This window comes from Coregonus clupeaformis, chromosome 18 (genome assembly GCF_020615455.1).
Source record: "Coregonus clupeaformis isolate EN_2021a chromosome 18, ASM2061545v1, whole genome shotgun sequence".
NCBI classification, from domain to species: Eukaryota; Metazoa; Chordata; class Actinopteri; order Salmoniformes; family Salmonidae; genus Coregonus; species Coregonus clupeaformis.
Genome location: NC_059209.1, coordinates 57183227 through 57200202, shown reverse-complemented (window position 1 = coordinate 57200202; position 16976 = coordinate 57183227). Strand labels below are relative to the sequence as shown.

At 41.9% G+C, this 16976-nt stretch overlaps 1 protein-coding gene across 1 annotated transcript in view; it reads right to left on the bottom strand.

Moving 5' to 3' along the window:
• Positions 1–12533, bottom strand: part of LOC121551262 (transmembrane protein 132D-like) — a 67068-nt gene extending 54535 nt beyond the window's left edge. Inside the window, exons 1-2 of the mRNA XM_041863831.2 lie at positions 12027–12533; positions 449–1337 (exon numbers count right to left, since the gene is read on the bottom strand). Coding sequence (XP_041719765.1) covers positions 449–1337; positions 12027–12099 — 962 coding nt within the window. The 5' untranslated portion in view covers positions 12100–12533. The remainder of the gene's footprint in view (positions 1–448; positions 1338–12026) is intronic.
• Positions 12534–16976: the final 4443 nt, after the last annotated feature.

Genomic DNA, 16976 nt, shown 5'->3' with positions numbered 1-16976 from the left:
ATGTATTTTTCAAATGAACATTAATAATCTGCCTACATTCCCAGTAAGACTGCTAGCATCTATGATATTTTCGGAGAAATGCTTTAATCCACGTCAAATCTAATTTCCTCCAATATTCCCTTATTTCTAATGGACAGAGTTTGGGAACGTGTGGCTAAATTTAGAAGATAAGTAGGGCTGCTGTGCGATACATCAGAAAAGTACATCAGAAAATAGGGTTAACTGTTATTAACCAATTATTACCACAGTGCACAGCAGGACAGTTATTGGTCTGATAAGCACTTCACTATAGTTTTTTCCTATATGTCATAGGGAAATAGTTGCATTTGCATTTGAAATTATGAATTTTCAAGAGAATGTATTGTTTTATAATACGTGAGTTGACATAATAAAAAGTCAAGTAGGTTAAGTATGAGTGAAAACATCAAACATGTCATATGAGACTCACCGCAGAGTGAAGTTCTCCAGGGAGGAGGAGCTGGCCATGAGGATGTAGAAAGTGGCGATATCTGTCTTCTTCAGGGGTTTGGAGGAGGTCTGAATGACAACGGCCTTTCCCAGCTTGAGTTGAGACAGAGATGCAGCTCCCTTGGGCACCTGAAGGAGGCGTACTCTGCCGATCCTCTGCATGGGAGTCACAGGGATGTACTCAGCCTGCTGCTGCTGCTCTGAGCTACCCCAGCGGCCCCCATCCCCCTCCCTGCACTTCCCATAGGCACTGGGCCGGGCCTGGTAGTACAGCTCTACTGTGTTGCCTTCTGTTAGGTCCAGCCTTTCCCGGCTAGAGCTCTCTGCTGCGGGGCTAAACCAGCTGGCTACAGGCTCCAGCTCAGCCATGCAGGTGCCCCTCTGACCTCCAAGGGCACAGGAGCCCCTTACCTCCTGGGTCTGCCAGAAGGCAAACAACATCACACAGGGCAACTCATCATTTAGCCCCTCTGCTCCCCTGTCCCAGTCCCTCCCAGCCACATAGAACAACACCCGCACCTTGGGCATGGAGGAGTAGACCTGGGGGGTCAGCACAAAGGACTGGACCTTCCAGTTATAGGTGAATACCCCCGGGGCCCGGAACAGCTGCACAGACTGGATCAGGTCTAGAGGGACAGGCTGCTCTTTGGACAGGTGTCCATAGCTGGCGTTGACAACCGGCGGCCGGCTGGCTCTCATGATGACAAATGGCTGTGTCTGTGTCTGCAGGCTGGAGTTCCTCATGATGTCTTGACCGGTCTCCTTCAGGAAGAAGCAATCTGCGTCTCGCACCTGGTAGTTGACTGGAAGGAACACGGGGAATGGCAGATAGCTCTTGATGTTGTCTGACATCTCCTGACTGTCCAACTCTGTGGGAAAGCAAGAGACAAAACATTACCCCAGGTTAACAGACAGTGTTGTAGAGGAAATTCATGTTCATCATTCATCATAGACCCTTAGCCTCTCCTAATAGCCTATGCCTTGGAATTCACAACTTTCTGGCTACTGTCCCGCTTCTCTAAACTCTATCTACCATCCCCTCATGATCAGGGTCAGGAGTTCCATAACAGGGTCCGTTGTTTCCTGGTAATATCAAGTGGTCAGGAATAATACCTGGCCTTTATCATTATTAATCTGAATGCAAAAATATCCTATAAAATATTGGTTCAACAGGAAATACTAAAAAGAAACCATCCAAAATTGACTGTGTCCATAAAATGTAAATAGTAGGTATAAGCTGGAAGTGGAGGCCTAAGCGTTGTTGTTTACTAGTTTACTCCAGGTAGGGAAAGGGTGGTGGGGTTGGAAAGTAATAAAGGGGAATATATATATATTTTTAAAGGATATGTGTATGTATGTGTGTATGTATGTGTGTGTGTATATGTGTATGTACAGTGAGGGATAAAAGTATTTGATCCCCTGCTGATTTTGTACGTTTGCCCCCTGACAAAGAAATGATCAGTCTATCATTTAAATGGTAGGTTTATTTGAACAGTGAGAGACAGAATAACAACAAAAAAATCCAGAAAAACGCATGTCAAAAATGTTATAAATTGATTTGCATTTTAATGAGGGAAATTAGTATTTGACCCCCTCTCAATCAGAAAGATTTCTGGCTCCCAGGTGTCTTTTATACAGGTAACGAGCTCAGATTAGGAGCACACTCTTAAAGGGAGTGCTCCTAATCTCAGCTTGTTACCTGTATAAAAGACACCTGTCCACAGAAGCAATCAATCAATCAGATTCCAAACTCTCCACTATGGCCAAGACCAAAGAGCTCTCCAAGGATATCAGGGACAAGATTGTAGACCTACACAAGGCTGGAATGGGCTACAAGACCATGGTCAATGATCTCAAGGCAGCTGGGACCATAGTCACCATGAAAACAATTGGTAACACACTACCCTGTGAAGGACTGAAATCCTGCAGCGCCCGCCAGGTCCGAAAGCACAGTCAAGAGACCTTATTTTTTTGCTAAGGGGACAGGACAACTTCACCGCATCAAAGGGACGATGGACGGGGCCATGTACCGTCAAATCTTGGGTGAGAACCTCCTTCCCTCAGCCAGGGCATTGAAAATGGGTCGTGGATGGGTATTCCAGCATGACAATGACCCAAAACACACGGCCAAGGCAACAAAGGAGTGGCTCAAGAAGAAGCACATTAAGGTCCTGGAGTGGCCTAGCCAGTCTCCAGACCTTAATCCCATAGAAAATCTGTGGAGGGAGCTGAAGGTTCGAGTTGCCAAACGTCAGCCTCGAAACCTTAATGACTTGGAGAAGATCTGCAAAGAGGAGTGGGACTATATCCCTCCTGAGATGTGTGCAAACCTGGTGGCCAACTACAAGAAACGTCTGACCTCTGTGATTGCCAACAAGGGTTTTGCCACCAAGTACTAAGTCATGTTTTGCAGAGGGGTCAAATACTTATTTCCCTCATTAAAATGCAAATCAATTGATAACATTTTTGACATGCGTTTTACTGGATTTTTTTGTTGTTATTCTGTCTCTCACTGTTCAAATAAACATACCATTAAAATGATAGACTGATCATTTCTATGTCAGTGGGCAAACGTACAAAATCAGCAGGGGATCAAATACTTTTTTCCCTCACTGTATGTGTATGTGTATATATACAGTGGGGAAAAAAGGATTTAGTCAGCCACCAATTGTGCAAGTTCTCCCACTTAAAAAGATGAGAGAGGCCTGTAATTTTCATCATAGGTACACATCAACTTTGACAGACAAAATGAGTAAAGAAATTCCAGAAAATCACAATGTAGGATTTTTTATGAATTTATTTGCAAATTATGGTGGAAAATAAGTATTTGGTCAATTACAAAAGTTTCTCAATACTTTGTTATATACCCTTTGTTGGCAATGACACAGGTCAAACGTTTTCTGTGAGTCTTCACAAGGTTTTCACACACTGTTGCTGGTATTTTGGCCCATTCCTCCATGCAGATCTCCTCTAGAGCAGTGATGTTTTGGGGCTGTAGCTGGGTAACACGGACTTTCAACTCCCTCCAAAGATTTTCTATGGGGTTGAGATCTGGAGACTGGCTAGGCCACTCCAGGACCTTGAAATGCTTCTTACGAAGCCACTCCTTTGTTGTGTGTTTGGGATCATTGTCATGCTGAAAGACCCAGCCACGTTTCATCTTCAATGCCCTTGCTGATGGAAGGAGGTTTTCACTCAAAATCTCACGATACATGGCCCCATTCATTCTTTCCTTTACACGGATCAGTCGTCCTGGTCCCTTTGCAGAAAAACAGCCCCAAAGCATGATGTTTCCACCCCCATGCTTCACAGTAGGTATGGTGTTCTTTGGATGCAACTCAGCATTCTTTGTCCTCCAAACACGACGAGTTGAGTTTTTACCAAAAAGTTTTATTTTGGTTTCATCTGACCATATGACATTCTCCCAATCCTCTTCTGGATCATCCAAATGCACTCTATCAAACTTCAGACGGGCCTGGACATGTACTGGCTTAAGCAGGGGGACACGTCTGGCACTGCAGGATTTTAGTCCCTGGCGGCGTAGTGTGTTACTGATGGTAGGCTTTGTCACTTTGGTCCCAGCTCTCTGCAGGTCATTCACTAGGTCCCCCCGTGTGGTTCTGGGATTTTTGCTCACCGTTCTTGTGATCATTTTGACCCCACGAGGTGAGATATTGCATGGAGCCCCAGGCCGAGGGAGATTGACAGTTCTTTTGTGTTTCTTCCATTTGCGAATAATCACACCAACTGTTGTCACCTTCTCACCAAGCTGCTTGGCGATGGACTTGTAGCCCATTCCAGCCTTGTGTAGGTCTACAATCTTGTCCCTGACATCCTTGGAGAGCTCTTTGGTCTTGGCCATGGTGGAGAGTTTGGAATCTGATTGATTGCTTCTGTGGACAGGTGTCTTTTATACAGGTAACAAGCTGAGATTAGGAGCACTCCCTTTAAGAGTGTGCTCCTAATCTCAGCTCGTTACCTGTATAAAAGACACCTGGGAGCCAGAAATCTTTCTGATTGAGAGGGGGTCAAATACTTATTTCCCTCATTAAAATGCAAATCAATTTATAACATTTTTGACATGCGTTTTTCTGGATTTTTTTGTTGTTATTCTGTCTCTCACTGTTCAAATAAACCTACCATTAAAATGATAGACTGATCATTTCTTTGTCAGTGGGCAAACGTACAAAATCAGCAGGGGATCAAATACTTTTTTCCCTCACTGTATATATAAATCATGGGGGATTGGAAGTGATGCAGACAATTACATTGATGGAAGTTTCAATCTATCTGCAATATTAAGCTGATCTACAGCCCCCCCCAAAAAAAAAGAAACCATCCAGAAAAGTCCAGGAACTAGTCTTGAGGCAAGCTGATTAACTGGATGTGACCTCTTCATTAAAGTGAAAGGGCTAGCACTGACCATATACTTAATCTTTGAATTCCCATGACACAGTACACAATAGGGCCTTTATATTACAAATTATAGCAGGAGCAGCTTAAGTGTATTACTGTGTGGATGCAGTGGCCCGGAGCGCTGGTGGGACAGCATCAGAACAGACTCCGTTGCCATTATATCATCCATCATCTAGATCAAGTCAATCCCACTACCAATGTGATTTCAGCTCAAAACATTAACGTAAAACAAAATGGCAAAGTAGCAAGCAATAACATCTGCACGATCTGATGACGTGAAAACAGAACAAATTATACTGAACAAAAATATAAACGCAACATGTAACAACTTCAACAATTTTCCTGAGTTACAGTTCATATAAGGAAATCAGTCAATTGAAATAAATTAATTAGGCCCTAATCTATGGATTTCACATGACTGGGCAGGGTATAGAAGCCGGAGGTGGGGGTCCTGGGCTGGCGTGGTTACAAGTGGTCTGCGGTTGTGAGGCCGGTTGGACGTACTGCCATATTCTCTAAAACGACATTGGAGGCGGCTTATGGTAGAGAAATGAACATTCAAATCTCTGGCAACAGCTCTGGTGGACATTCCTGCAGTCAGCATGTCAATTGCACGCTCCCTCAAAACTTGAAACACCTGTGGCATTATGTTGTCTGACAAAACTGCACATTTTAGAGTGGCCTTTTATTGTCCTCAGCACAAGGTGCACCTGTGTAATGATCATGCTGTTTAATCAGCTTCTTGATATGCCACACCTGTCAGGTGGATGGGTTATCTTGGCAAAGGAGAAATGTTCACTAACAGGGATGTAAACAAATTTGTGCACATCATTTGAGAGAAATAAGCTTTTTGTGTGTACGGAAAAATTATGGGATATTTTATTTCACATCATCAAACATGGGGCCAACACTTTACATGTTGCGTTTATATTTTTGTTCAGTATAGTTATTGCCTTTGTTTTCTGTATGTTATTGCCTTTGTTTCCCACACAGGGCAGAATAGTCATTTTGCGTGCAGACAGTGTGTGTGTTTGGAGTAGCGTGAGGATGTTGAGGGAGACAACAGCATGAGAGCCCTTTGATCCTGCCTAAAAGCATGAGGGTTGCGGCACGTCTGTCTCTCTGGAAGTGAACTGGGCACAGGTCCGCAGGCCAGCATCCACTCTCATTTTGCGGCCATTTTGATAGATTACACCGATTATGGCAGCTGACCTGAGGCTGCACTGTCAATGGGAGGCTAATTGGCCTACTTGGTGAGAGAGAGAGAGATAGATAGAGAGAGAGAGAGAGAGAGCAAAGCACCAACTGCCTGGTATGTGCTCATTACCGGAGATTATCTCACAAACTGTCAGTTAATAAACTGTCTGTTCAAAAATAATGAAACCGAGTCTATTATCCTCTTAAGGGTAGGCCTATAGCTTGCATTCCAGAATAAAGTCAGATGCTTGTTCATGATAAATGGCCACTTTCAGTTCTGCCAAGAGGACAACCTCATCCAAAGACTCGCCTATGAGTCCTGCAATGTAATGTGATTCTATTCATCATGAACTATGACAAACTAAGAATACACAATGCATGCATCACATACCCCAGTGACAAGTCAACTATTTGTGGATTTCATCAACAATGTCCCTCTTGACAACTACTCTTGAACCCATAACTGTCATAAATGTGTGCTTACCACAGAGTTGACTAAGATTACAGACAGAATTATATGCATTCTTAGTGACACAGATGTGTTTTAGTTCCATTTGTCAAATTATTACAAAAAATGACAGAGAGAACAGCACATCTGTCACTAGATTGTTGATGGTTGTTTTTCCCGAGGAGGAGGAGGGCTTGGAGCTTTTTATAAATCTAACAGAGTCTTGTCCCTCATGGTCTGTGGCGTCTGACAGGTCTCTACATCATCCCTCCTTCGCGTGCTTTTATCGCTGAGCAGCCATCTGGGACTAAGGCTGTGGACTGGTTGGAAAGCTTTACACAGTCAGGGAAACACAACGGAGCCATGTCTATGTAGCGACACCCCAAAGAGAAACACAAATGGATCTTCTTTTTTTCTCTCACACAGACATGTCTCAATCATTTTCCGTAGGAGGAGGCTGGGGTTGGGGCCTGGGCTTGGGCTGTCTCCACCAGTGGCCATTGACATATGTGCTGTTTGATACCAGAGCTGGCAGCATCTCCCATCGCTGTGATTAAACACTCACTGGGCCTTTTCTGCTTCTGCATTTCTGCAGGAGGGAAATGTGCTGCAACTGGGAGATGTGCTGCAACATCACATGCACTGTGCAGGCCAGTCAAGTTCTTCCACACCAATCTCGACAAACCATTTCTGTATGGACATCACTTTGCACACTGAAACAGGAAAGGGCCTTCCACAAACTGTTGCCAGAAAGTTCGAAGCACAGAATCGTCTAGAATGTCATTGTATGCTGTGGCGTTAAGATTTCCCTTCACTGGAACTAAAGGGCCTAGCCCAAACCATTAAAAACAGCCCCAGACCATTATTCCTCCTCCACCAAACTTTACGGTTGGCACAATGCATTCGGGCAGGTAGCGTTCTCCTGGCATCCGCCAAACCCAGATTTGTCCGTCGGACTGCCAGATGGTGAAGCGTGATTCATCACTCCAGAGAATGCGTTTCCACTGCTCCAGAGTCCAATGGCGGCAAGCTTAGGTGATCTTAGGCTTGTGTGCGGCTGCTCAGCCATGGAAACCCATTTCATTAAGCTCCCGACTAACAGTTATTTTGCTGAAGTTGCTTCCAGAGGCAGTTTGGAACTCGGTAGTGAATGTTTCAACCGAGGACAGACGATTTCTACGCGTTACGCTCTTCAGCACTCGGCGGTCCCGTTCTGTGAGCTTGTGTGGCCTACCACTTCGCGGCTGAACCATTGTTGCTCTTAGACGTTTTCACTTCACAATAACAGCACGTACAGTTGACAGGGACAGCTCTAGCAGGGCAGGAATTTGACAAACAGACTTGTTGGACAGGTGGCATAGACGAATAGACAAATCCACTAATTTGAAGGGTGTCCACATACTTTTGTACATATAGTGTATAGGCTGTGCCTATACTGTATATACTCACTACCCATAATGAAAGTGTTGCATCCAGCTGATAAACACAATGCCAAATCCCTCCACCAGATGTTTCAGCACAGAGCCGCGCCAATCACTCAACTTGGAGACTGAGACCTTCCACTTTTCTATTTCCCTGTCCACCTAAACAATATATATTCTGGCCTACAGAAATGCACTTCTCTAATGTCTCCATTGACATTGTTGTTTTCATTCTTACAAGGGTCAACTGCTTTGCTCTTCAAATGCAAAAGGAAAAACAATGCACAACCGAACCCATATACCGAACGCAAAATGATATGCTGTTAATCAAATATATTTTCCAAATTCTCCAGTTGATTCCAAATGAAAATATCTTTGTATAGGTTAGATTTGTACAGTGGGAGTCTTTATTTAGAGAATAAGCAACTGCACTTGCATTATGCTATAGTAATAACAATTTAAATATAATATATTGGATGTGAAAAAGCAGAGAGAGAGAGAGAGAGAGAGAGAGAGAGAGAGAGATTTTCAGAACTGATGAAATAAGACTAAGGCAACCTTTAAACATAATGTGCAGGTCTCAGAATAAGTCACTACTTGTGAGCCTGATAGATACAGCAATAATCAGGGCATTAGAACACTAGGAACAGGGAGACAGGACTACATAGGGCCCTATGTTCTAATGTAGCAACAGGGCTTCAGTACCATTAGGATAACTGGACACAGTGAAACATATAAGGTTGCTAAAAAAGTGAGGAGACACAGGCAAAAGCTAATTAATGACATGGCTACAAGTGTCTGTAGGTCTGCTTGGCATTGTTCCCAGTAGTGGTAAAGCTGTCAGCTGACCAATGTCTGGACAGCACAGCACTGCTCACTCAAGAGTATAAGCTCTCTTTACTTACAGTATTGTGCTATTACAGTAGGCTATTTGTTGTTACTAGGAAACAAAACATTACCCATGCTCACATTGTATGATATTTTCAGCATTATATTGAGACCAACTGGTATACAGTACAATGTCTCTTTTAATACAGAAGTATCTATCACGCTCTGACAAGCAATTCATCTTGAGTTTGTCTTGATGGAACCCACTGATTTGGGTTGACCACACACCAAACAAACCTGGCCTATGATGCATGGTGTTTGAATGAACAGTAACAGTTTGACTATTCCTTTTCTTTTGCAATATATAATGTTTGTATGCAGGTAAGTGTCTGTTCCTCCGTCACTAAGTACATTGTGTGTGCAACCCCCATTCATTCTAATGTGCTAAAATACACTTTAGTAATTTAGCAGACGCTCTTTTCCAGAGCGATTTACAGTAGCAATTAGGGTTAAGTGCCTTGTGCAAGGGCACAGACAGATTCGGGGATTCGAACAAGCAACCTGCCATTTCCATATGTGCAGAACAGCCTGTAAGATATATGATTTCCAATGACATGACAGAGACATGACACAGATGTCTCACTTATTCCACATGAAGTGGTGAAGAGAGACTGTGTTTTTTGGTCAAGATGTTGTTTACTTCCATATTGGCTGTGTCCTCTCCCCAGGGGAAAGGTCAGGCATAACCTAAGCATTTCAGGGACAAAGCTCTCCTAATAGAAATGGTGGTTTACTCTTGACAATACCCTAAGTCCCTGCAACTGCTACATAAACATACAAATGAGATAGAGCACTGATCATATGTGTACAGAAAGGGAGGGGAGGGGAGGATGAGGAGGGAGGGAGGGAGGGAGGGAGGAGGGAGGGAGGGAGGGAGGGAGGGAGGGAGGGAGGGAGGGAGGGAGGGTGGGGGATGCTTAGGCCTGTGTGGGGATTGGTAGAGATTGCTATATCCAATGAGACTCTTAAAGCTGCTTTTAAAAATCTGTTTTATCAGGATTTCTCCCTTTTTATTATCTCTTTATCCAGTCTGTTTATTATAATTCAGGAGGGCCACATCGCCTGGAAATAGCAGTCTTAGAGGCAGTTAAAATATTTTCAGCAAATGCCTTTGTGATGTGGATTATTTCTGGGTTTGTAATTAAAGTCCACAGGGTCCTGTCCATTTCTTTACTGAGGTGATGTGAATGAGCACAATGATGTGTTCTACCCTTATAGTAATATGCATTGAAACTTATTTTCAACTCTGCTGCACACTGAGACTAAACTCAGGGAATGAAAGCAACATTCATTTAAAATGTGTGTCCATTTCATGAGTGAAACTTGCTAAATAGTTAACCAAATATAAGCTGCTACTGCTTATTATCTATCCTGTTGCCAAGTCACTTTACCCCTACCTATATGTACATATCCACCTCAATTACCTCCTACCCCTGCACATCGACTCGGTACGGGTACCCTGTGTATATAGCCAAGTTATCTTTACTCATTGTGTATTTATTACTCATGTTATTATCTTTTTATCATTTTTCTATTTTTCTCTCTGCATTGTTGGGAAGGGCCATAAGTAAGCATTTTATGACACAAGCATGTGACAAATAACATTTGATTTGATTTAAAGTGCATAAACTGCTGATTCTCCAATGCAAAAGAGGTACTGGTACACAGTACATCCAACACATAGGGCTATATTTTAACAAACCTAACACAATGGTAAATCTTAGCACTACCTAACACAATGGTAAATCTTAGCACTACCTAACGCAATGGTCAATCTTTGTGCTGGTTGTATAGGTTCAGGGGTGTGTCAGGCTTCAACATTGAAGCAATCGGCTTCAACATGAAAATATTATTCTACACACATTGCATTCGCATTTCGAAAATGCACTGCATGTTAGAGCCATTGACAATTGAACATTGGCCAAACATTATAATAAGATTAGCTCACAGTACCATCGCCTGTTCCTGACTTTGGACTTTGCCACGTGAAAGGTAAACAAATGAACAGGCAAATAGCCTAGACTACAAGCGGATTCAGCACCAAGGCCAGCGATCGGAATTCCCGCGATTTTACAGTTGGGTCCAACAGATGAACATGGAAGATGCAATTTTTTTTAAATGATGAAGGAAAAACAATAAGCAGTCTATTGTTATAAGTTGACGTTCCTAAACAGACTTCCTACAGTCACTGACACCTTTCATTCAATGGGCATCACAGATAGGCCTAATGAGTCCAAAATTTGCACAGAAGCTGCATTGACAAAGAATAATGTCCAGTATAAAGAAAAACGGGAATGTCTGTTGACTGTTTTTCTGCTCATGATATTTTAATAAAACATTGGTTATAGGCTACTGATTTGGCTACTGTGCTCCTCTTCTGGCAAAATAGATGGCATAACCAATTGCGTTACCGCTAAAACCAATTTAAATATCACCAGTAGGCTAGTGCTGCTTGAAATTGGCACATTGGCCCATGTTTTTAAAGACACACCTCAAATATTTCCAACCCTTCCACCCTAGCGCAATTGTGCTTATATAAGACAGGCAAATGACCCACCCTGGCGCCACCGTTGGAAAACAACAGTGCTGGCTATTACAAGTCGAAATTGCCAGAGCATGCGTTTGGTGCCACCTTCAAGCCAGCCGGAAATAGAGCCCATGGATTCATCTTATGAGGTTTTCAAAAAACAAGATCAACCCTAAATTAAAAAAAACGTATGATTACTCTTACCATTCTCTTTGGAGTAATTAGGCTAAAGTGGACCTCTTTGGCCTACTTTGGCCTTGGTCGGCCATTTGACTGATGGCTTGGTCATTGTGTATGCCAATTGTAGTCATAAAAGTATGGTATATAATTTCAGAGGAAACTATAACAAGTTAAATACATTTTGAACCACAAGGGTAAAAATGTCTATGTTGTGTCATCAACTCCTTGATCATAATTATATTATAAAGAGATAACACAAATAATATTTAGAGGCTACTAGTTTGTTATGATTTAATAAGAAATAAACCCGAATACACTTCTAGACTATTCAAACAACACCATAAAGAGTCTACAATTAAATGTAGGCCATACCAATCAAAAACATCCATGGGATAGAGCAAAATAGAATAGAAAATAATATAATATAGGTATATGCAGAAAATCACTCAGGCTCGTTTTCACTTATATCAAAGGCACATACCTTGGGTGACAACTGTGACAATCGTCGCTAGGAATAGCTGTAAAAACCTCCAGATATGGGAGTAAATACTCATTTTGGCTGTCACTTTATTCCATGTAACTTCCCAGTCTCGGAGTTTCGTGAGTTTCAACAACCCAAGAAGAGTAGCTTGACTAGTGTAGGCTACAAAATCGCACCTGTAAAAATACAGCCTTGTCGTGTGCACTCCGTGCGTCACATAAACTATGCATTGAGCTATCAGAAACTGTCTCGATGGTGGAAAGGTTCTGCGTAACGAACTTGGAGACGTCCCGTCCGTCCTTGATCAGATTGCGATCAGCCAAGTTTCGATGTGGTTTTCTTTTTTACTTTGTCCCTTATACCGCCATACCGAATACGATTATTTGATACAGCAACTCCATCTGAATCATTTTGAAGCTCCCCGACATCTACCCAACTTTTACCATCGTTGGGATTGACCGCGCTGAAATGTTCAATGCATGTTCACAGATCACCGATTGCCTTGTGCGCAACCCTTGGGACACTAAAGTCATTATCTGTCACTACTGTATCCGGTCAGAGCACGTCTCGTCCAGTTAAGCAGGAGACCATGACGATTTCATGTGATTCTAAATCCAGCGTAAGAAAGAGATGATAGAGGATGGTGTAAACAAATAGCCTGACTACTGTACATGCTGCTAATTATAGTGATTAGTTGGCTATAGCTTAGTCCATTGGGCATTTTAAAGAAAGTGTTTAGGGTAGTGTAGGGTACTAGGGGGCAACTAGCCCCCCCTAAGAGCAATGTCTAATTGCTGACACAAAAAAATCACTGTTTGGAAAAAAATTGGTATGTAGATAAAGGTCATACTTAGGCAAATAAACTATAAAGGGAAATAAATGGCTACAGTTTACACTTTATTTAGTTATTTCATGAAATGTTGTTATCTAGCTATATGACATAAAATGCTGGGTAAAATAGCTAAACGGCTATAAAGTTGCATTAACTCTAAAGCAATCAGTCACTAGTGGAAACATTTACAACTGAAATTAAGTTACATTATCTTTTTTTATGTATTTTATCTCAGACGATCTGGTAGTAAGGTTGCTAGCTAGTACTCCTAGCAGCTTATGCTAACTAGCTAGCTGGCTAGCATTTATTGCTAGTGAAGTTTGTAGCTAGTAAGTTAGCATGAACTAGCTTTAACTGGGCTAGTCATTGTCTAAATGCTTCACCCATTTAAGAATGATGGAGGCCATTGTGTTCTTGGGGACTTTCAATGCTACAGATTTTTTTAGTACCCTTCCCCAGATCTGTGCCTCGACACAATCCTGTCTCGGAGCTTCGACCTCATGGCTTGATTTTTGCTCTGACATGCACTGTCAACTGTGGGATCTTATATAGACAGGTGTGTACCTTTCCAAATCATGTCCAATCAATTGAATTTACCACAGGTGGATGCCAATCAAGTTGTAGAAATATCTCAAGGATGATCAATGGAAACAGGATGCACCCGAGCTAGTTGCCCCCTACTACCCTACCCATTAATTTAAAGGTGCTCTTCAAGAATTAAACTTTTCTCCAATTATTGTGGCTCATGCAATGTCATGTATTTTTTGTAATGTTAGTTGAGTTGAATAAAATCACAGCACATATTGATGGGTACACTTCCTGCTTTGCTACTATGGGTACACTCGCAATGGCTGCCAGTCCACCCATTATGCCATCATTGACCACATTTACATGCACACCAATATCCCCTTATTATTTGGGATATGCAAGTATTCTGTTTCTGAGTTGACGCATATAAACATCATATTCAGTTTACAATAACCCGAAAAAGTTTGTAACCCGGTTATGAGAAACCCAAATAAGATGCCTGGGTTATGCTGATCTTAATGGAGATACTGTTGCATGTAAACATCATATCTTATTTACTGTTGTTTTTGCGGTCTGTGCAGCTCAGTTTCACATATCATGGGTGTTATGTGATGATGTTTTTTCATCTGATTGTCAAATAAATCACTTCAAAAGTAGGCTACCCACACAGTTCAATCCACCATAATAATTCCATAATAATTTAGCCTAATATAATTCATTTAATATAATTTAAATGAGGTTTCTGCTTATAATTTACGACATTTGGTAGGCCATATTATAATTTCCGATCTTTGGTAGGCAATTTGTTTGTGAGCTATAGTTTGATACATGCAGCTTCTCTGCTGTCATAACTTGTTGCCCCAGAAGACTAAATAAAGTAGTGCTCACCTGAATAATGTCTTACATCAATAGAATGAATGCATTAGTAATCTAGTTAACACCGGTAAAGTTGTTGGTTTCCTTTAGGGACCTAGGACAAAAAGCAATAATTCCAAAACAGTGGAAAGATTGGTCATGTGCAAAATTTCCAAATGTCATCAGTTTGACCGGTTTTAAGGAAATTAAAAGTTGAGAAAACGATTAAACATTTTTCTAATAAGACTTCAGTTCGTCTTGGGTGCATATTTTATGTGGTTGAAATACTGTCTGCTAAAAGATAACACATTACACAAGCATTGCATTTTCTCAAGAGATGCTGAAAGAAAGAAATCATATTTTCTTTGACACTTTTTTTCTTTGACACCATTTAACCCATATGAACTTAAATGAGGAATATTCCGTTTATTAATGGTTAATGGGGACACACATTCTATTCATTCTATTTTTATGTGATATACAACACAAAATATTAACATAACTATTATAACATTTTAATTGCAATAAGAATGTGATGGGCATGGTGGACATGATGCTCTCCATCTCTGATCGGCGCATCTACACATTTGCATTAGGTAAATGAGGCTGAAACATGTTGTAGTGAACACCGACTGTTAAATATAATATAATATGCCATTTAGCAGACGCTTTTATCCAAAGAGACTTACAGTCATGTGTGCATACATTTTTACGTATGGGTGGTCACAGGGATCAAACCACCTACTCTGGCGTTACAAGCGCCATGCTCTACCAATTGAGCTACAGAGGACTGAAGCTGAAGGGGTGGAATTCTAGTGCCCCCTGATGGATAAAGATACGGAATTGTAAGACTAGTCTACTGTATGTTTTGGTGGATTTGGAGTCTTTTTACAGTGGCTTTAAAAGTATTCACCCCCCTTGGCATTTTTCCTATTTTGTTGCCTTACAACCTGGAATTAAAATCGATTTTTGGGTGGTTTGTATCATTTGATTTACACAACATGCCTACCACTTTGAAGATGCAAAATATTTTTTGGGGTGAAACAAACAAGAAAGAAGACATAAAAACAGAAAACTTGAGCGTGCATAACTATTCACGCCCCCAAAGTCAATACTTTGTAGAGCCACATTTTTGCAGCAATTACAGCTGCAAGTCTCTTGGGGTATGTCTCTATAAGCTTGGCACATCTAGCCACTGGGATTTTTGGCCATTCTTCAAGGCAAAACTGCTCCAGCTCCTTCAAATTGGATGGGTTCCGCTGGTGTACAGCAATCTTTAAGTCATACCACAGATTCTCAATTGGATTGAGGTCTGGGCTTTGACTAGGCCATTCCAATACATTTAAATGTTTACTCTTAAACCACTCAAGTGTTGCTTTAGCGGTATGCTTAGGGTCATTGTCCTTCTGGAAGGTGAACCTCCGTCCCAGTCTCAAATCTCTGGAAGACTGAAACAGGTTTCCCTCAACCATTTCCCTATATTTAGCACCATCCATTATTCCTTCAATTATGACCAGTTTCCAGTCCCTGCCGATGAAAAACATCCCCACATCATGATGCTTCCACCACCATGCTTCACTGTGGGGATGGTGTTCTTGGGGTGATGAGAGGTGTTGGGTTTGCGCAAGACATATCGTTTTCCTAGACGGACAAAGAGCTCAATTTTAGTCTCATCTGACCAGAGTACCTTCTTCCATTTGTTTGGGGAGTCTCCCACATGCCTTTTGGCGAACACCAAATATGTTTGCTTATTTTATTCTTTAAGCAAAGGCTTTTTGCTGGCCACTCTTCCATAAAGCCCAGCTCTGTGGAGTGTACAGCTTAAAGTGGTCCTATGGACAGATACTCCAATCTCCGCTGTGGAGCTTTGCAGCTCCTTTAGGGTTATCTTTGGTCTCTTTGTTGCCTCTCTGATTAATGCCCTCCTTGCCTGGTCCGTGAGTTTTGGTGTGCGGCCCTCTCTTGGCAGGTTTGTTGTGATGCCATATTCTTTCAATTTTTTAATAATGGATTTAAAGGTGCTCCGTGGGATGTTCAAAGTTTCTGATTGTTTTTTAATAACCCAACCCTGATCTGTACTTCTCCACAACTTTGTCCCTGACCTGTTTGGAGAGCTCCTTGGTCTTCATGGTGCCGCTTGCTTGGTGGTGCCCCTTGGTTAGTGGTGTTGCAGACTTTCAGAACAGTTGTATACAGTGAGGGAAAAAAGTATTTGATCCCCTGCTGATTTTGTACGTTTGCCCACTGACAAAGACATGATCAGTCTATAATTTTAATGGTAGGTTTATTTGAACAGTGAGAGACAGAATAACAACAAAAAAATTAAGAACGCATGTCAAAAATGTTATAAAAGGATTTGCATTTTAATGAGGGAAATAAGTATTTGACCCCTCTGCAAAACATGACTTAGTACTTGGTGGCAAAACCCTTGTTGGCAATCACAGAGTTCAGCCGTTTCTTGTAGTTGGCCACCAGGTTTGCACACATCTCAGGAGGGATTTTGTCCCACTCCTCTTTGCAGATCTTTTCCAAGTCATTAAGGTTTCGAGGCTGACGTTTGGCAACTCGAACCTTCAGCTCCCTCCACAGATTTTATATGGGATTAAGGTCTGGAGACTGGCTAGGCCACTCCAGGACCTTAATGTGCTTCTTCTTGAGCCACTCCTTTGTTGCCTTGGCCATGTGTTTTGGGTCAGTGTCATGCTGGAATAGCCATCCACGACCCATTTTCAATG